A 21,628-nucleotide genomic window follows, 5' to 3' on the forward strand; every position below is an offset into this window, starting at 1 on the left:
TTAACTGCAACTTTCGAAACTCTTGTAGTTTTGATGTACTGACTTTTTCCAAGTACATTTACGTTCCAAGTATAGTGCAGTTGAAGTAAAACACAGGAAGTAAGGATACAGTTGTTTATTTTGAACATACACAGGGAAAATTTTTTAATATAAGAATAGAACTCTAGAAAAAAACATTCCAGTGTACTATAGTTCTTTGTGGAGTATAGAGAATAGTTATAATCCTCCCCATATTCACATAAGTCATAAATTTTATGGCACACAAACTCAGATGAAAGATAAATTGCAAATGGTGGTATCATAAACCTATGTTCAAGAAACCTATCAAGCAAATGCTTAGGCCTGTACTTTTTGTGATCTTGTAAAAAGCCTACAAATCTTGAATCACTTTAAAACTGTAGAGAATGGGGTATACAGAGGTGACTAAGGTACTTGAAAAACAGAACACAATGGATGGCTTATATATATATGTCTAAAACGTTATTTCCTCTTTATAGAAAATGTTTACAGCCAAAGAATAGCTAGAGGGATCAAACCAACTTAATCACAATAAAGAGAGTTGGTATCAAGTGCAGTACATTTTTATTCCCTTCTCCAGCAGCTCTTTAAATCTTCACTGTTGTTGACAGGCATTTTTTTGCAACCACATAGAGCTAAATTACAGAACTGGTTCTCCTAAGTGCAGTTCCTAGACCAAGAGCATCACCTAGGAACTTAATAGAGATGCCTGTTTTCATCTACCACTCCAAACCCACTAAAACAAATTCTAGGGTGAGGCCCAGCAGTATTTTTAAGAAGCACTCCAGGTGATTCTGATGCATATTCAAGTTGGAGAACCACTGGAGTAGAACTGGCTTTCAGTCAACTCCTGCGTAATTTCTACCAGTCTCTTCTGTACAAAGACAAATCGAGTAGTCTACTGAAGTATAACAGGCTCTGATAGTATTTTTGTTCCAATAAAAAAAAAATTCCTTATTTAATGCTGTTTGCATTAAAACTATTATGCCCGATACATTAATAATCTGTTTTGTTCTTGAAGGAAGCCATTTCAGATGCCCTGTTGGAAAACTTAATCAGAGTAGGTCTGATACAATGGCAACATTTTACATTGGTGTTCCTGTAAGTAAGTAATATATCCCATTGCAAAACAAGTCTGTGAGTGAATTAACTATTTCATTACCAATTTTTATTTATCAATCTTTAGCACACATATAACACATTACATTCTCTACAATACTGTCTTCATTAAAACCACAAAAAGAAAAATGTGACTGCCTCTTAACATTCTTAAGAATAAAATTTTTAAAAAGCTGACCCTTTGACAAACTATAAATTTAATCCCTGCCTTTACATCAGATATATTTTGGCAGTTTTATCAGCATATTAATATTCACAATTGTAGAGACAAAAATCATTTTAATTAAGGATCAGTGTTTTCTTACACCATTTTGTGAAAGTAGCTGCTGCCATAATCTGATGGACTTTTTTTTTCCCCAACAATACATGTTAAACTTTGTTACAGTTATTTTTAGAATTCATAAGCTTTTATTCATTCTGTCCTATTAGTGACTGTAAGGACAACCATTCATGATAATCTTTATACAGTAGATGTAGAACTGGTTCTTAAGTTTGGCTGCATATTAGAATCATTTGAGAAGCTTTAAAATCTTAAAGGTTATTCCAGTGTGCAGCCAAAGTTAAGAACTACTGCCTTGAAAACAAGGTTTCAGCAACCAGTTTCTAACCCCAAATGCTACAGTAGTTTTAGAAGCATTTAACAGTTCGAACATGTGCTGGATTTGATCAAGTGTGGTATCCTGAATATCCTACTCTAGTGTCAATGGCTCTGGAGTAATCTAAGTTGTCTCTGTTGTCAGACTGACAGTGCTTACTATCAAGATTACTACTAGAGTTCTTGTTGAGAGAAATCATTCTTCAAAAAATGAATCTGCTTTGATAATGCATTAGGTTTTCTGGGACTTTTAAGGCACTGAAAATCCTTTGGAGACATCTTAAACCCCCACATCAGTGATTCTCAACCCAGGTTGCACCTTAGGAACTTTTTAGCTACAATGCTGAGATCCTATCCTCAATCAACTAAATCAGAATCTCTGGTTGCATGGGGGTCTAGCAATATTTTTTAGAGCTCCATAGGTGAGGATTTGATAATAGAATGCCAATTTCTTTTTTTTTTTTTTTTTTAAAGATTTTATTTATTTAATACAGAGAGAGACAGTGAGAGAGGGAACACAAGCAGGGGGAGTGGGAGAGGGAGAAGCAGGCTTCCTGCTGAGCAGGAGCCTGATGCGGGGCTCGATCCCAGGACCCTGAGATCATGACCTGAGCCAAAGGCAGATGCTTAACAACTGAGCCACCCAGGCGCCCCTAGAATGCCAATTTCTTAAATCAATAGCCTGTATTTGCTTTCATTTTGCTTGAGATTTTTGTGTGACAAAGTTAAACTACTAAGGCTTCTGAATTCCACCCCTAATAAAATCAAGACAGAAGCAGTCAAAAGAACATTCAGAAAGTCAAGGCTTCTGGCATGGGCACATCTACTTTGAAAAAGGATATAAATTAATAAAGCCAGACATTATGATACCAGTTCCCATAGTAGTTATAACTATCTGACTGAAGGTCACTTCCAGCTGTGAAGCACAAGTGAACTAGTCCCCCGCTAAAATTTGTCTTTAAACTCTTCAAGTGCTCAGCTTAAAATGCTCTAAAGTTTTGTTCAAAATCCAAGGCCTCCCCCATCCCCTAGACCTAGTGAATCAGAATCTCCAGAGGAGCTAGAGAACCCACATGTTTAACAAACTCCACGTGATTCTATACTGTCGATGGATATTTAAAAGGAGTTAAATTTTGGAGATGGCATAAATGCAGTAGTTAACACTGTCACACTTAATTAGAAACTTGTATTTTCTCATAATTCACTGGGATTACTTTTGTTAAACAATACTAATTTACGGCAAAATATCTGATTCAAAATCATCTCTGCTCAGATTGTGTTCTTTGCCAGTGATATTTCATTTGGAACCAGAAGGGGGAAAAAAGTTATTTCATAGTTCAGTTTTAAGCTTCTCATATAAGTCCTCTTGGTCAATCATGTCTGTGTGCCCATTCCAGCGGTGATAAGCAAGAAGAGCAGCATTGTGGGCAGCAATGGCACTCATCTCCATGGCACTTGCTGCACACTCTATACCATTGAGGTAGTAAAGTCTATCGTGGAGTATGATGGAGGGGCATTTCTCTGGAGGCTTATAATGAGGATAGGCAAGCCATGGCTGCTTCACAGCATAATCATAGGACAAAAAGAGCTTTAATATTTGTTCTTTAGTGAGAATTTCTTGGGAAAAGATCTTCCAAACATATCCCCTATCTGTTAATGGTTGAGGGTTATCACTTTCTGTTACAGAGGACACAATCCCAATGCTGTTAATGAACAAATTTGAATTATCAGTAGTTAAGATTGTACTGAGATCGAATTTGTCTAAGGCTCTAGAGCTAAAAAGAGTTGAATTCAACTGCCCCTTAACTAAAGTTGTCACTATATGTTGGTAGTACTGATGGAATTCCTCAATTGGAGGATCAAAGTTGAGGAAAGTTATATTGGACATTTTTCGATTCAATGGAGTGGCCACCAAGACGATGTCATAGAAGCCTGAACGGGTCTCAGATCCAATTTGGTAAATCACTTCATACATCTTTGTGGGATTTCCTAGAAGAAAGAAGCATACATTTTAGTGTTTCTAGCATACTCTACTATATACCTTCCAAAAATAATTTTATTACCATAGCAGTTTATAAAGTATAAAATAGTTAAAAGATAATTCTAAGGAATTAAAAAGTTTTACCGTTTAATATAACTGTGCCAAACTGAGGCAGTTTTCTACTGGAATAGAAATGATACTTTATCAATAAGTACAAAACATGGAATTATACTTTTAAGAATGAGATTATTTTTAAATCCAAGGAGATGTGCCACTGTACTTGAGCACATCTGGGAATATTTCCATGTGGTGCAACATACACAATTTATAATTCCATCATTTGGAATTATAACAGAAGAGTGGTTTTTCTCCCTGAGCAATTATTTTCTAGAGGGTAAATTAGGAACAATAGAATTTCAGGCTCACCTGTATGCTTGGTCCTTGTTTTCTCCTCTATGTACATTACTGAGCCAGATACAAGGTTGCTTTTGGATGCCTGAAGGAGCCCTGAGCAAACAAGTTTATTGCCACCTTCTACTGCCCAAAGGCCAGAATCAGCAGAGGACAATGATACTGCCCCTGTCAGTGGTAGGAAAAAATGTGTTTTAATTTTGACTCTGTAAAAGGCCCTCTACCCACTCTCTTCCCAATTTAGGTGAGTTTTGCTCCAAGACATTGCCAAAAAGCCCCTGGGGGCAAAAATCACAGTGAAAGCTAAGGACTCTCTCCCCACTAAAAATGCACAGATCTACTTATACACAATTTTGCCAACCATGTCTGAGGTTTCAGAGAAAGGTAAGTCTTCTCCAACTCATGGCCTAAGGTTTGGAGCCACCATAGCATCAGGTAAGCCCCTCTGTGAACTAATGTCTATAACTTCCAAGCCCTGGCTTACCCACGAAGCCATTGATGTTCATGCTTTGGCCATAATTGACCCTCATGACAGGTGCAACAATTTCACTGAGGAATTTCTCAGAGAAGCCTGCCTTCTGCAAGGTTTCAAGTAGTGTTCGGTTAAGCATTCCAAGGAATTCGTCCCCTCCTAGAGAATGTAGTAACTTTTCTACACTGCTGAAGGCGTAGTCGTGAGACTGGTAACGGTAGATCCTTTTGAAAAGAAGAGAAGTGGCCATTAAACACCAAACAAGATAAGGGGAAGGGAATTAGCATATTTCCTTCTAATGATTTTCTGTCACGTAAGATGCACCTCAGTCACCATCTTCCCCAGGTATCCCAGAAGCTCTTATCCCCACCCCTACCTCCTCAGGTAGTACGCTGTCCTCTGTATACTCTTCTGCATTAATATGGTCACTGGGAGCACCTTTAAAGAAGTGGGTATGTCCTACGTCTTGTTCTCATTCACCTTTTTATCTTCCAGCAGCAGTTAGACATGTCTAATCTTTCCACCAGGCTTGATCCTCTCCACCCACTCCCTATCCCAACCAAAATGTAGATTGGGATGTTAGTTCACTCCTAACGTCGTACATGTCACCCTCAGTTCATTTAATTTCAAACTTAAATATTTTCACTTCTTTTGCTTCTCCCACCCAAGAAGAAAACCTTACCAGTCTTCACAACATCTCTCTTGTTACTTCATTCTCATTTCCCTGATCTTAACTCAGGATTTATATTAAAACTACTAAGATGAGTAACTGATCTACCTGATTCCAGTTTCTTTTCTTTGAAACATTTAATGAATCTCCCAGAAGTCCTAAAATACATCTTTAGTCATTATTTTTTTAATATTTATTTATTTGACAGAGAGCAGGAACACAAGCAGGGGGAGTGGGAGAAGGAGAAGCAGGCTTCCCGCAGAGCAGGGAGCCCAATGCAGGGCTCGATCCCAGGACCCTGGGATCATGACCTAAGCCGAAGGCAGACGCTTAATGACTGAGCCACCCAGGCGCCCCCATCTTCAGTCATTATTGACTTATCAAAAAACAACCCTGCTTATTACTAAATAAACTCCTGACCTTAAAAAAAGGAGTGAATTTTAGAGCCAAACTCATCAAGTCTAACTCTTTTGCTCTAACTGCAGATAGAGACACAAGTAAAAGGACTTGTCTAAAAGTCACATGACAAGCAGAAGGTTCAAGCACAAGCTGCCCCCTCTGCCCTCAACCACACACACACACACACAAACTCACACTTACATCCTCCACTTGAACACACCTGACCCATTCACTGATCTCTAAATATGCTCTGCATGTTTCTCCCCAACGCTGCACTAGCTCTTCTCCAACTAGAATACACTTTGGGCTTAACCCCACCTCCTCTGCAAAGTCTTGCTCAACTATTACTTAATTTTTAGAAAATACCACCTAACATTTTCTTGAACTTCATAGACGTCCACATAGTAATTCAAGATGTAATTTTTCAAGTTGTGATACAAAAATGAGAAAGATGATTCCTTTCCCTCAAGGAGCCTACAGTTGGGGACAGATAATAAGGCACATACACAGATAAGTATATGAAACAAAGGAAGAAATAAGTACCAAAGAAAGATCTCTATCTTACATCAACTTTCTTCTCTCAAATTGTAAATTTTTTGAGGAGACAATGTCCCATCCATTTCAATATTACCTACTGTCTAACAGTGTAGTATATAAAACACTGAATACATTTTTGTGGAAGAAACTGATATCCGTGCCCAAACAAAAACTAAAATAACTCCTTCCAACCTTATCAATTGGTTTCTAGTCCCTAGGAAGTTGGAAAAAGTAGAGGATGAAAACACGGAGTTCTTTAGAAAATAGGCTATCTCAAAAAATGAACAATGACCTTTGGCTAACGGTCAGCAAGACAAAACAGTAGCCAATTAAATAACACATATAATATCATAAAGAAATTACTCCCTGCCGCCTCCTGCCTGGGACCCAACCCCACTCCATCAAGCCTCCAGTAAAGGCCTCCTAGATGTGAGACAACAGAGACCATGTAATCATTGAACATGTAACTGTTTTACAATACTATTTGCATTAGAATACATATTTACTAAGAAGTTAGATGTGTAATTTCTGCTAATCGGGCTGCTTTACAGCCTCTTCTTTTTAAACTACATTTGTATAACCCTTAACATTTACTCATTCAATAAATATTTATGAAGCATTAACTTTGAGCCAGGTATTCTAGGTGCTAAAGATGCAGAGGTCAACACAACAGAGAAAAAATGTCTAATGGATCCTGTGTTCTACTTGGGGAAACAGGTAGTAAAAAAATTAATGTGAATAAATTATAAAACAGTTTAGAGGATGATAAATGTTAAGGAGAAAGCAAATCAAAAAGGAAGACTGAGAAGGCTTAGAGTTGGTAGAGTTGCAACTCTAAATAAGATGGTCCCCCAAAATAAGTAGAGCGGTCAAGGAAAGCCTAAGAAGGTAACATCTGAGCAAAGACCTGAGGGAGGTGAGAATTGCAGCATCCAGGGGAGAAAATATTTTGATAAAAGAGTGGTGCAAAAGCCTCATGACAGAAGCATGCCTGGTGTGTTCAAAGAACAACGAGGCCAGTGCAGTTTAAACAGATCCAGGAGAGCAGGAAGAGGCATAGTCAGAAAAAAAAGTATTGGGTGGGGGCGCCTGGGTGGCTCAGTTGGTTGAGCGACTGCCTTCAGCTCAGGTCATGATCCTGGAGTCCCGGGATCGAGTCCCGCATCCGGCTCCCTGCTCGACAGGGAGTCTGCTTCTCCCTCTGACCCTCCCCCCTCTCATGCTCTCTATCTCATTCTCTCTCTCAAATAAATAAATAAAATCTTTAAAAAAAAAAAAAGTATTGGGTGGGGGTTGGGGGGTTGAGAGATGAAACACTTCTGGAAGGGTGGAGTAAGGACCTCAGAAAATCTACATAAAAGCAATGAGGGGGCGCCTGGGTGGCTCAGTCGTTAAGCGTCTGCCTTCGGTTCAGGTCATGATCTCAGGGTCCTGGGATCTAGCCCCACAGGACCTCCCTGCTCGGCGAGAAGCCTGCTTCTCCCTCTCCCACTCCCCCTGCTTGTGTTCCCTCTCTCGCTGTGCCTCTCTCTGTCAAATAAATAAATAAAATCTTAAAAAAAAAAAACAACAATGAGAACACTGGCAAAAATCAACATCAACTTTTTCAAAACTCTGGAAATAAACCAGACTTGCCAAAGTCCCAGGAGTACTTTTTCAAGAGAAATGGCTCAATCTCAGTAGGAACAGTGAGCCCTGTGGCATGTTAACTTGCCCTATTCCCATTCCCCTCAGACCAGCAAGGTAGCCTTCAAAACCAGCAGTCTTGCAACTATAATACCTGTGAAACCTACAACCTGGCAGCCACAAGAGGATAGGACAGGTTTGGAGCTCCTCCAAATCCCTATCCCCAGGGAAGTGCCACTATTTGGCCTATCTGACAGCTCACTGAAAAACTCTATCCTTGGGGCTTGTCTCAACTTGACCTGATTCAGAGCTTGATCTGTACAAACAGCCCATCCTGGGGGCATCTGTCAAAAAAAAAATCAGGGGCAATTTAAAATCACAGCTACCTGAGGTTGTGATAACAAGTGGGGCTAACAAGAGGCTGATCAAAAGACTTTAAAAAAAAAAGAAGAAAGAAAAAAAACCTAGGGAATTAAAAACACACATTCTTGGTGACCCAGAAGGCCATGACTATGTACAAGGTTATCACGTGCCTAGGAAAGACCTTAGAAGGCACTAATGTCACCTCTGGTTGACCTTGAGGCCTTTTTTTTTTTAAGATTTTATTTATTTGACAAAGAGCAAGCACAAGCAGGGGGAGCAGCAGACAGAGGGAGAAGGAGAAGCAGGCTCCCCGCCGAGCAGGGAGCCCTATGCAGGACTCAATCCCAGAACCCTGGGATCATGACCTGAGCTGAAGACAGATGCTTAACCAACTGAGCCACCCAGGTGCCCCTGACCTTGAGGCTTTGAGCAAGCAGGAAGTAAAGGCTAAAGTAGACCACCTGCCAGAGCACTGAAAACTTACCCCCCAACACACAATTAAGTGACTATGCATGACAAAGAATACAGACTTCACAGAATTAGTCCCAGAAAGTGACCAAACTAACAACAGTTTCTGAGGTAGCTGGGAAATCTGACTTCCAGAGTTGGCATATAATGTTACTTTAAATGTCCCGTTTTCAACAAAAATCATGAAACAATCAGAAAAACTATGACCCAGAGGCGCCTGGCTGGCTCAGCAGGTACAGCATGTGACTCTCGAGGTTGTGAGTTCAAGCTGCACACTGGGTGTGGAGATTACTTTAAAATTTAAAAAAAAAAAGGAAAGAAATTGGGGCACCTGGGTGGCTCAGTTAACCAGCCAACTCTTGATTTCGGCTCAGGTCACAATCTCAGAGTCCTGAGATCAAGCCCTGAGTCGGGTTCCTGGGATTGAGTCCTGCATCGAGCTCCCTGCTCAGCAGGGATCCTACTTCTCCCTCTCCTCATGCTCCCCCTGCTTGTGCTCTCTCACTCTCTCTGTCAAATAAATAAATAAAATCTTAAAAAAAAAAAAAAAAGTTTTAAAAGCCCTATCTCCAAATATAGTCATTCTGAGGTACAGGGGGCTAGGGCTTCAACCTATGAAGGGGGTAGGGCATAATTCTGCCCATAATAAACAGGAAATAAAAAATTAGGAGATAAGATTACCTATGTCAGGTCTTTCAAGCCATTGTACAGATTTTGGCTGTTAGTCTGCATGAAATAGCCACTGAAAGTTTGTATTTTTAATTTAAATTCAAGGTAGTTAACATATAGTATAGGGGCGCCTGGGTGGCTCAGTCGTTAAGCATCTGCCTTAGGCTCAGGTCATGATCCCAGGGTCCTGGGATTGAGCCCCGCATCGGGTTCCCTGCTCAGCGGGAAGCCTGCTTCTCCCTCTCCCACTCCCCCTGCTTGTGTTCCCTCTCTCGCTGTGTCTCTGTCAAATAAATAAATAAAACCTTTATGGGTTTCAGGAGTAGAATTTAGTGATTCATCACTTACATATAACACCCAGTGCTCATCCCAACAAGCCCTCCTTAATACCCACCCCCATTTAGCCCATCCCCCAACCCACCCCCCTCCAGCAACCCTCAGTCTGTCCTTTTGTTTTTTTAAGCTTTTATTTATTTGTCAGAAAGAGAGCATAAGCAGGGGGTACAGCAGGCAGAGGGAGAAGTAGGCTCCCTGCTGAGCAAGAAGCCTGATGTGGTACTCAATCCCCTCATGACCTGAGCCAAAGGCAGACACTTAACCGACTGAGCCACCCACGCATCCCTCAGTTTGTTCTCTTAACTATAGAGTCTCTTATGGTTTGCCTCCCTCTCTGTTTTTATGTTATTTTATTTTTCTTTCCTTTCCCCCATGTTTATCTGTTTTGTTTCTTAAATTACACATCAGTGGAATCATGATATTTGTCTTTTCTCTATTTCACTTAGCATAATACACTCTGGTTCCATCCACATTGTTGCAAATGGCAATATTTCATTGTGTGTGTGTGTGTGTGTGTGTGTATCCACATCTTTGTCCATTCATCTGTTGATGGACATTTGGGCTCTTTCCATAATTTGGCTATTGTTGATAGTGCTGCTATAACTGGGTGCATGTGCCCCTTCGAATCAGGACTTTTGTATCCTTTTTTTTTTTTAAGATTTTATTTATTTATTTGACAGAGAGAGACACAGCGAGAGAGGGAACACAAGCAGGGGGAGTGGGAGAGGGAGAAGCAGGCTTCCCGCCGAGCAGGAAGCCTAATGTGGGGCTCGATCCCAGGACCCTGGGACCATGACCTGAGCCGAAGGCAGACACTTAACGACTGAGCCACCCAGGGGCCCCTTGTATCCTTTAGATAAATACTAGTAGTGCAATTGCTGGGTCATAGGGTAGCTCTATTTTTGCCACTAAAGTTTCTGAGCAGAGAAGTAATATGATGACTCCTAGATTTTTAAAAATACCTCTTTGGCTGCTATGCTGAAAACAGATAGTGGTAGCACAAGGGCAAAAGCAGGGAGGTGAGTTAGGAGGTATATTAGTTTCCAGTTGCTACTATAACAAATTACCACAAACTAAGTGGCTTAAACAAGACAAATTTATTATCTTATGGTTCTGCAGGTTAGAAATCCAAAAGTTAATTTCACTGGTCTAGAGAGTCAAGGTGACAGCCAGGTTGGTTCCTTCTGGAAGCTCTGAGGGAAGAGTCCATTTTCTTGCTTTTTTCAGTTTCTGTAAGTCACCTGCATTCCTTGGCTCATGGCACCTTTCTGACATCATTCCAACCTCTTACTTCCATCATCACATTTCCTACTACTCACTCTGATCCTCCTGCCTCCCTCTTATAAGGACTCTTGTGATTACACTGGGCCCACCTAAATAATTGGGAATAATCTTCCCATTTCAAGATCCCTAACTTAATCATATCTGCAAAGCCCCTTTTATCATGTAAGGTAACACATTCACAGGTTCCAGGGATTAGGGTGTAGACATCTTGCATGGGGAGAGAGGCATTTGATTCAGCCTACCACAGGGAGCTATTCCAACAATACAGACGAGATAATAGTGCCTTGCATCAAAGTGGTAGAAGCCATGGTGGTGAGAAGTGGTGAAATTCTGGATACATTTTGAAAACTGATAGGATTAAAGATAGACTGGATTTGGGAAAGGAGGAAGAGAAAAGAGTAAAATATGACTCAGTATATTTGTTAGGAGTAACTGGAAGGAAGAAAGGGTGTTTATAAAGCCTTTCACTGTGAATCCTATCAGTCTCAGATTAAGAAATGTTAAGGATCTAATATTTCCTCAGAAACACACTAAGTGCTAGAGACAAGAATGAGCTTTAACCTAGCCCAGAAACCAAGATATCTCAACAGAAAGCCATCACTGAACCAGAGGATTCAATTCAACAAACATCTGAGTATCTACTGTATTCTAATTATTGTACATACCATAGAACAACACAAGTGTGTGGGTGCTGTGCTCCATATAACACTTATGGGATGTTTGAAAAGAAATGAATGGCAACTAGAGATTTAGGGGAAGGCTTTGCTGAAAGGGCTGAGAAAAGAGATTGGACTCTGGAGTAAGGAATAGCATCCAACTAGAAGAAATGCATAAATAAATGCTCAGAACTGGAAATTAACCTGGAAAGTATGGACAGCAGGGGCTACAGGATTTCCACCCCAAGCAGCTCCACCAACAAGAAAATGAATGCATACTCGCACGGGTGTGGGGTGTTGCCTATCACCCTCTTTCAAATGTCATGGTTTACTACTGTCACATGGGCCTTCGCTCACACTGTGCACTCTGAAAGGGAAGCACAAAAATGACAATGTACTTCTCCAAAGCTGGTCAGCAAATCCCCCAAAAGTTTTTCCAGAAGGGGACCCAAATGGATTTGTCATATACATTGAAAATAGGGAGAAAAAAATTTGAGCAAGGGCTTTAGGTTTCTATACTATTCAAAGAAAGAAAAAACTCAAGAATATTATCCAATTGCACATTTTAACCTAATATTTGCAACTTTGACTATAGGTAAGATTCACTTGAGGTACTTTTAAAAATACCAATGCCCGGGCGCCTGGGTGGCTCAGTCGTTAAGCGGCTGCCTTCAGCTCAGGTCATGATCCCGGGGTCCTGGGATTGAGCCCCACATCAGGCTCCCTGCTCAGTGGGAAGCCTGCTTCTCCCTCTCCCACTCCCCCTGCTTGTGTTCCCCGCTCTCGCTGTCTCTGTCTCTGTCAAATAAATAAATAAAATCTTAAAAAAAAAAAAAAATACCAATGCCCATGGGCACCTCAGTTAAGTGTCTGCCTTTGGCTCAGGTCATGATCTCAGGGTCCTGGGGTTGAGCCCTGCATCAGGCTCCCTGCTTAGCGGGTGGCCTGCTTCTCCCTCTCTCACTCCCTCTGCTTGTGTTCCCTCTCGCTGCATCTGTCAAATAAATAAATAAAATCTTTAAAAAAAAAAAAAAAAGATTGATTCCAATGTGCAGCCAGGGTTGAGAACTACTGCTTCACTGAAATGCGGGGGAATCTGTTGTTCCAGATTACTCTTTGGCAACCTCTGTTGTTCCCAATTCTGATTTTTGCAATATCCCAGAGTATCTCCAGCATGGGGTGATATTACAAATACAGTTGACCCTTGAAAAACACAGGTTTGAACTGTGCAAGTACATTTATACATGGGTTTTGTTTTTTGTTGTTATTTTTTTTTCCAGATATATACAGTGGGAGTACCATAAATATATTTTCTCTTCCTTGATTTTTTTTTTTAAGATTTTTATTTATTCATTTGAGAGAGGGAGAGGGAGAAGCATACTCCTCGCTGAGCAGGGAGCCCGACACGGGGCTCGATCCTAGGACCTGGAGATCATGACCTGAGCCGATGGCAGACACTCAACCATCTGAGCCACCCGGGCACCCCTCCTTATGATTTTCTTAACATTCTTTTCTCCAGCTTCCTTTATTGTAAGCATTAGACACAGCATATAAAATATGTATTCATTGACTGTTTATGTTCTTAGTAAGTCTTCCTGTCAACAGCAGGCTATTAGCAGTTAGGTTTTGGGGAAGTCAAAAGTTACACACACATTTTCAACTATGCAAGGGATTGGCACCCCAACCCCCCCAAATTATTCAAGGGTCATTTATTTAATAACTGGTACAGCATTCAACAGGAAGTAGACTGATGACAGCACTAGAACTGAGTCAAGATTCCCTGCTGGTGGCGGGGGGAAGGGGTTTGGAGAGGAGGCAGACAGGGAGGAGCAGGAACACAGAGGGCAACAGCTATGTCACTAGTCCAGCAGTGTTTAACTACTTCAACAACTGGCACATGCTGGCTCAATACCAGCCTTCTCGCCAGCCTTCTCATAGGATATGATAAAATTACCAAAATAAAATTTTTCTGTTCCTGACTTATTGAAAGAAACAGAAATGTAGGGTGCATGGCCCTTTGAACAACATAAGGATCAGTGCTGTATAATCAAATATCAAAGACCAGAGGTAGGCAGTGTAATTCCATAAAGTAGGGGAACTGTTTTCTACAATCAAAAATACAGATGCCTGGCTGACTCAGTCAGAAAAGCATGCGACTCTTGATCTCAGGGTAATAAACTTTAAAATCAAAAATAGTATTATCCTGGGGCACCTGACAACTGGCTCAATCCATACAGCGTGCGACTCTTAAATCTCTGAGGTCACGAGTTCAAGCCCCACATCGGGCATAGAGTTTACTTAATCAAAAAAAAAAAAGTATAATCTATCCCATCACTGCATTTATTTCACAGTTCTTTTTTTTAATAAAAAAATTTTTTTTAAGATTTTATTTATTTATTTGACAGAGAGATATATAGCGAGAGAGGGAACACAAGCAGGGGGAGTGGGAGAGGGAGAAGCAGGCTTCCCGCCAAGCAGGGAGCCTGATGCGAGGCTCAATCCCGGGACCCTGGGATTACGACCTGAGCCGAAGGCAGACGCTTAACAACTGAGCCACCCAGGCGCCCCTATTTCACAGTTCTATAATATCCAGAATTCACTTTAAAAGTGATTTCTTAATTTCTCACAGGGCAGTTCTCTACATGTCAAGTAAGCCACGGGTAAGAAAATTTACATAGAGGCTGTATCTGATGCCATCTGAACTTGATTTTCCTGTTGAGCATGCAGCAACATGCTACCTTCCTTCTTTACAAACTGGCTATCTCTACACAAATTCTATATATTTTCTTAGTTATGGTTTACTGCTTGTCTCTCTACTACAATGTATATTCTTTGAGGACAGGGACATGTTCTATTCTACATCCTCCGGACCCAGAATAGTGCCTGGCACATAATAGGCAGTCAATATTTGGTAAATGAATAAATGAATGACTACTTTAAAACAATCTGCACTGTAGCTGACCTTAATGTGCCCACTGGAAAAGTGTTTGAGGAATTGACCTAACAACGATGTCTAGAAAGAGAAATCCCAGGGGTACCTGGGTGGCTCCGTCAGTTAAGTATCTGCCTTGGGCTCAGGTCATGATTCCAGGGTCCTGGGATCAAGCCCCACATCGGGCTCCTTGCTCAGGGGGGAGTCTGCTTCTCCCTCTCCCTCTGCTGCTCCCCCTGCTTGTGCTCACTCATGCACTCTCTGTCAGATAAATAAAATCTTTAAAAAAAAAAAAAAAGTGGGGCGCCTGGGTGGCTCAGTCATTAAGCGTCTGCCTTCGGCTCAGGTCATGATCCCAGGGTCCTGGGATCGAGCCCTGCATCGGGCTCCCTGCTCTGCAGGAGGCCTGCTTCTCCCTCTCCCGTTCCCTCTGCTTGTGTTCCCTCTCTTGCTCTCTCTGTCAAATAAATAAAATCTTTAAAAAAAAAAAAGAAAGAAATCCCAAACTACCATAAGTTACAAAAACTAGAGTATATTTATCCTACTCAATCCTTATATCTGTCCTTGTCAATACTGGGTCATATATGACATGTAATTTTACCTTATTAACAATTATTTTACTACACTGAAACTCATAGTAATGAAATATCATTAGCACTTACAAGTTAAATTTCTCCAGCATCTAAAATTGTAAACCAGCATAAAAATTAGCACATGCCGGGGCGCCTGGGTGGCTCAGTCATTAAGCGTCTACCTTCAGCTCGGGTCATGGTCCCAGGGTCCTGGGATCGAGCCCCACATCAGGCTTCCTGCTCTGCGGGAAGCCTGCTTCTCCCTCTCCCACTCCCCCTGCTTGTGTTCCCTCTCTCGCTGTCTCTCTGTCGAATAAATAAAATCTTAAAAAAAAAAAAAAAAATTAGCACATGCCAACGGCCTTAAAAAAAAAAAAATAGGCTGGCTGCATATTTCAAGGTTAGACTGGTTATTTTATATCATTTTTCCTAATTACCAAAGCAAAACACATAGAAATATTTGAAAATACAGAAAAAAGAAGAAAAAGTGGCACCTGTTATATTCTCACTACCTGGAAGAGTGCTGGGATTCAGTATCTCAATTTAAATTCTTGGGGCACAGAACCAATACTCTGCCTCAGGCTACTGGCTCACTGAAACATCATGTCACAATTCATTAAATTAAATGAAACATCATGTCTCATTTAAGTTTTGTGATCCTTTCTACAAGCTTTTTTTTTTTTTTTTTAAAGGTTTTATTTATTTATTTGACAGAGAGAGGCACAGCGAGAGAGGGAACACAAGCAGGGGGAGTGGGAGAGGGAGAAGCAGGCTTCCCGCCAAGCAGAGAGACCGATGCGGGGCTCGATCCCAGAACCCTGGGACCATGATGTGAGCCGAAGGCAGACGCTCAACGACTGAGCCACCCAGGCACCCCTATAAGCTTTTATACACATTACCTCATTCACCTATACAACACCAGCACAGTGCAGAGATTAAGAGTGAGAACTCTGGGGGCGCCCAGGTGGCTCAGTCAGTTAAGCGTCTGCCTTCGGCTCAGGTCATGATCCCAGAATCCTGGGATAGAGCCCCTCGTCAGGCTCCCTGCTCAGCAGGGAATCTGCTTCTTCCTCTCCCTCTGCTCACTCTCTTTCCTTTGCTATCTCAAATAAATAAATAAAATCTTAAAAAGCGAGAGAGTGAGAACTCTGGAGCCAGAATACTTGGGTGGGAACTCCAGCTCCACCACTTACTAGGTTGGTGTTCTTGCACACTTGAAACCTCTATGCCTCCACCTTCCACATCTGTAAGAAGCTAATAACAGTACCTTAGAGAGCTGTCATAAGAATTCAAGGAGTTAACATTTGTAGAGCATTTAAGTGTGTGTGGCAAAACTAGGGGCGCCTGGGTGGCTCAGTCATTAAGCGTCTGCCTTCAGCTCGGGTCATGATCCCAGGGTCCTGGGATAATAAATAAAATATTAAAAATATTAAAAAAAAAAAAACTAAGCATTTGCAAAATACATTTTCTTTCTTTTTTTTTTTTTTTTTTTTACTTATTTATTTGACAGAGAGAGAGATAGCGAGAGCAGGAACACGAGCAGGGGGAATGGGAGAGGGAAAAGCAGGCTTCTTGCCGAGCAGGGAGCCTGATGTGGGGCTCAATCCCAGGACCCTGGCATCATGACCCGAGCTGAAGGCAGACGCTTAACGACTGAGCCACCCAGGCGCCCGCAAAATACATTTTCAAAAGCAAAAATTACTCTTTCAATATTCAAGTGGATAAACGGTCTGCATATTTTATGGAAACCATTTACCTAACAATCTGACAAACAGGCCTTACAGTTAGGTAGAGAACTGTTTCAAGAAATAAAATTCCTAAAGATCATCTAACTAAAAGGTCTTAGGGTAAATGGAAGGGGAAAAAATTACCTCATAAACTTGTCCAATATGTCCTCTACCCACATGTGCATTCGGAGGGACTGAAATCCATAGTGCCAAATTAGTTTAATCATGTTAATTATAAACCAGCTGCTCTCCTCAAACACCAGAGTCTCTCCGTTATACACCCCCATTAGGCCACCAGAGCTCTGAATAGTAAAGAGACCTGCAAAAACAGAAAGGGTTAGCTAAACTCAGGGTTTCTATGAAAGAAGATCATCTGAAGCTAGGGGGACACTCTGAAGTGCGTGAATTCTGGGCTTCCCCCAGTTCTCAGAAAACATATTAAAGGAGCTCTATCTTTAGAACAGTGTGTAATACACTATTCATTCACTACACTGTCCTAAAGCAGATCTCTAAAGGAAGGGTCAGATGGTCATGCACATATATCAAAATCAGACTGGCTATTTTTAGTTGAAAAAGACTAAAAAGTCAAAGGAAAATGTCAGAACACAAACTGAATTCAATTTAAAAACAGAAATGTTGGGCGCCTGGGTGGCTCAGTCAGTTAAGCATCTGCCTTCAGCTCAGGTCATGATCCTGGGGTCCCGGAATCAAGCCCTGCATCGGGCTCCCCGCTTAGCAGGGCGTCTGCTTCTCCCTTTGCCTTTCCTCCTGCTCATCCTCTCTCTCAAATAAATAAAATCTTTTTAAAAAATTAAAAAAAAAAAAAAAACATCAGACATGAATATTTGCAGCATTAACTGCTCCTGGCATATATTTGCCCTCATAGAGGAAAGCAGCTCAGGAAGCATCCACAGGAGATGTGGAAAGCAGCAAAGGGAAAGGAGACATCCCCATTCCTGTATGAATCCTATTTTGCATAACTGGCTATTTCAGATAGCAAAAATGACATAAGGCGGCAAAAATTACACAATATTCTCTGAGCAAAGAGCCTGCGGAGGCCTGCCAGACTTCCCCCAACCTGTCCAGCTCCTCTGCTGGCAGGGAAGCAGTCAGATGTCCCAGGTTCTAGGCACATGTCTGGACCCATACCTGTGTGAGTGACTTTATGCTAGACACTGAAAGCCTCTGGGCCTCATTTTCCCAGCTTTAAATGAGTACACAAGGTTTCTGCTAATTCAAACCATTCTTTGATTCTTTAACATGAACCCAGAGGTTTAAGAACTAAGAACAGCAACCATCCCCACCCGCCCCCCCAATGGCTGTAATTCCAGATAACTGAAGATACAGATAACTAGTGTCCCATTACGGGAAAGTGGCTCCTAACTAAGCTTGCACTAATTGCTAGCAGCAAAGTGAGGAAAACCGTTTTACCAACTTCTCTGTAAAAGACAACAAGGCGGAAAAGTTTCAGTTCCCTATCTGATAAACATATCCATGGATGGTCACACAGAAATCTGCTTAGCTCTAAGAACAAATTACATACCCAGGTCCTTGACAAAACGCTTCATGTGCAGATTTAAAGGATGGATGACAGAACCTCCTGCCTCATATTCTTGCCCTCGGACAGTCATTGTGGCCAGGCGGCCTCCCACCTCTCCTCTTTCAAACAGGTCAATCTTCACATCTTTCCCAAATTTCTGCCGCAGATAATAGGCTGCTGAAGTGCCACCAATTCCAGCTCCAATAATTGCTATGGATGGAAAAAAAAAGGAACAGTTTCTTTCCTTCTTACCCAGCTATGTGGGTTTTGTTTTTGAATAACAGATGTTAGTCAAGGCTATTATCACCAATTTAGGGAAGCTGGGGACCCAGAGGCAAGTGACAGTTGCTGAAGATAGAACTCTCTGAATCTGGACAGACACGGCCCTCGGACAAAAGTGGTAGTACATTAATGTACAAATTGACATTGGATTGGGGGGGGCAGATCCCCAAAGGTTCTCATAGTTCTTTGTTGAGACACCACTCGTTCTGCACAACCTTCTTCGTGCCCAAAGCATGGGAACAGAGGAGGTGGGCCTTTCCAGCACGCATTTTAAATAAAGTGGCCACCATTTTTGCCAAGATTTGTTCTGTCTCATTAATATAAATGGGTTAGGGGCGCCTGGGTGGCTCAGTTGGTTAAGTAATTGCCTTCGGCTCAGGTCATGATCCTGAAGTCCCGGGATCGAGTCCCACATCGGGCTCCCTGCTCAGCAGGGAGTCTGCTTCTCCCTCTGACCCTCCTCGGTCTTATGCTTTCTGTCTCTCATTCTCTCTCTCGCAAATAAATAAAATCTTAAAAAAAAAAAAAAATAGATGGGTTAATGCCCCCACAAAACAAAGCTTTAAGGGGAATAAGAAAGCAAACCAAACGCGACAAAAACCAAGACTGAAACTTGAGAGTGGATTATTTCGGCTGTGTAGTAGTCCTAGGTAGAGAAATTGTGCAAGCTAGGGCCTCTGGCAGCAGGCCGACCTCAGCAAAGTGGAAGGGGGTAATGGGGTTCCAGTCCAGCCTATCAAGGGAAGCAGACGGGTCAGCTTGTTTGCACTGCTCTGCGTGCTGTGACCGCGTGCGCCTGTCATCCGCAGAGCGAGGCGGCCGGTCGCTCCAGAACCAGAAGACTGGCCTCCTAAAGGTGCAGCAAGGGAAGGAGGCGAGAGGGTCCTCGGCCTCCGCAGACCCCCAGACCTCCGAGACAGGGGCACAAGGGGCGCTTGGCGGCCGCCCGCCCCAATACTCCCTCCACCGCCCATTCCCCTAATGGGCACATCGACAAGGTCCCAGGAAGACACGGTCCCTGGGGCACCGACAGCGACCCTGAGTCACGAACTGAGAAGACTTTGACCTGCGCGGAGGATTCGGCGCGCGCGGCCTGGTGGACGTCGCGGCCGCGGGGCCTGGTGCACTGCGTAGCGGCCGCCCGGCGCGGGGCGCGCTCCCGCACCCTTTCCGTGCCGTCCCCCGCCCCCGTCACCTACCGATCTTATCTGGCGGGGCCCGCAGCTCGGCGCTCCCGGGGCACCCCCAGCTGCACAGCAGCAGCCACAGCCCCAGAAGCGACGAGACGAGCTCCCCAGCCACGAGCCCCATGGCTCCCGGAGCGCGGCCGTCCACAGGAGCGCCCTATAGTCCGCGGCTGCTATGAGTCTGCGCGCTTCGCACGCCCCGCCCCCGACCGGCCTCGCCCCTCCGAGCCCCGCCCAAGGAGCGGGGTGTCCCTTCAGGAGCTTCCAAGCATGGTCCGCTCGGTTCCCAACATGTCCCGCCCCTTCGAAGCGCACCCTACTTCTGCGACACACCAGAGGCACCAGGGGCACCAGAGGCGGAGGCTCACCCCAGCTCGCCACCTTACTCCCCTTCTATTCAGGTGGAGCATCACTTCTTCACTAGTGACTCTTCTGTCTTTTCAGTCTCTGCCTGTCAGAGAATGCACAAAGCAAATCGCTGTCAGACCCATGGAGCAACAAATGCTTACTGAATGACCACTATGTTCCCGGGACTGTTGGGCATAAGATGAATGGGTAAACAGTGATCGCTGAAAGGGAAAATGAGGGCGACCAGGGATGGGTGGTCCAAGGTGGAAAGTAATGGTAGATATGAATAAAAGTAATGTGCCCGTATCACACAGTAGAGCATTATGCAAGCATTAAAAAGAATGTAGGACCTATCCTGGTATTGTTAGGTGAGAAAAACTAGTGGCTGAGTGATGGGTATTATAAGATCCCATTTTGTAAGTAAAATACCCCACCTCCACTCTTCCCCCGCCCCGCCAAAAGAAAACAAAACAAAAAACCAGTATGTGAACATGAAGAACAGTGTGGATGGAAGGAACAGAAGTTGGATAAAAAGAAATATTGAACTTGGAAAAAGGGAGTATAAAACCCAGTGCAAAAAGCATTCATTCAGGGCGCCTGGGTGGCTCAGATGGTTAAGCGTCTGCCTTCGGCTCAGGTCAGGATCCCAGTGTCCTGGGATCGAGTCCTGCATTGGGCTCTCTGCTAGGCGGGGAGCCTGCTTCTTTCTCTGCCTCTGCCTCTCTCTCTCTCTCTCTCTCTGACTCTCATGAATAAATAAATAAAACATTAAAAAAAAAAGCATTCATTCATTGGACAAATATTTATTGAGTTCCTACTAAGTGGCAAGCAATGTTCTAGGTGCTTGAGAAAAATCAGTGAACAAAACAGATTTTTTTAAATATTTATTTTAATTGAGCTGATATTCTAGTGGAAGGAGATATGGTAATTAGAACAAATAAGTAAATGATGTATTATACAGAGTGGAGTAAGAAGAATGAGGAATGGGTTACAGTTTTAAATAAGGTGGTTGGGGTAGGCCTCATTGAACAGGACAGCATCTAAGCAAAAGCTTGCAGGAAGTGAGGGAGTGGGTCAAGCAAATATCTGGGGAAAGAGTTTTCTAGGTAAGGAAAATACCTGGCATGTTTGAAGAACAGCAAGGAGGCCAGTTAAGCAGAGAAAGAAAGGGGGAGTGAAGGTGGTGTTAATGAAACAAGATGCAAATCATACAAGGAATAAACACTCCTAGTTAAGAACATAAAAAGATGAAGAGTAAGCCCCATTTTTCACTATATCTAGAAATTACAAAGAAAAAACTAAACTCTCTGTGTCTTTTACTTTCCTTTTTCCAAACTACATTATCCTCACAACACAATTACCCATGCATTAAGCCTACTAGGCCCTCAATAAATGTTTGTTGGTTGATTAGAATGGACCATGTTAGTGACCTTGAC

At 42.6% G+C, this 21,628-nt stretch overlaps 1 protein-coding gene across 1 annotated transcript; it reads right to left on the minus strand.

Moving 5' to 3' along the window:
* Positions 1-1,164: 1,164 nt before the first annotated feature.
* Positions 1,165-20,032, minus strand: PCYOX1 (prenylcysteine oxidase 1). Its single transcript, XM_036087914.2, has 6 exons — positions 19,857-20,032; positions 18,379-18,585; positions 16,980-17,154; positions 4,609-4,820; positions 4,140-4,292; positions 1,165-3,721 (listed from the first exon to the last, which is right to left on the minus strand). Exons 1-6 carry the CDS (start codon positions 19,966-19,968, stop codon positions 3,063-3,065), a joined length of 1,518 nt encoding a protein of 505 aa, XP_035943807.1. The 5' UTR covers positions 19,969-20,032; the 3' UTR covers positions 1,165-3,062.
* Between the last annotated feature and the right edge of the window lie 1,596 nt (positions 20,033-21,628).

The sequence above is a fragment of the Halichoerus grypus genome, chromosome 10 (genome assembly GCF_964656455.1).
Source record: "Halichoerus grypus chromosome 10, mHalGry1.hap1.1, whole genome shotgun sequence".
In the NCBI taxonomy this organism is placed as follows: Eukaryota; Metazoa; Chordata; class Mammalia; order Carnivora; family Phocidae; genus Halichoerus; species Halichoerus grypus.

What these genes read in the sequence shown, in the direction of transcription:
- PCYOX1 (XM_036087914.2), bottom strand. Translation starts at nt 19,968, where the DNA reads ATGGGGCTCGTGGCTGGGGAGCTCGTCTCGTCGCTTCTGGGGCTGTGG. An exon ending in GCGTTTTGTCAAGGACCTGG is followed by an intron (nt 17,155 to 18,378) that starts GTATGTAATTTG and finishes CTGTTTTTGCAG; the next exon opens with GTCTCTTTACTATTCAGAGC. An exon ending in ATATTGGACAAGTTTATGAG is followed by an intron (nt 4,821 to 16,979) that starts GTAATTTTTTCC and finishes TCTTTTCAAAAG; the next exon opens with GATCTACCGTTACCAGTCTC.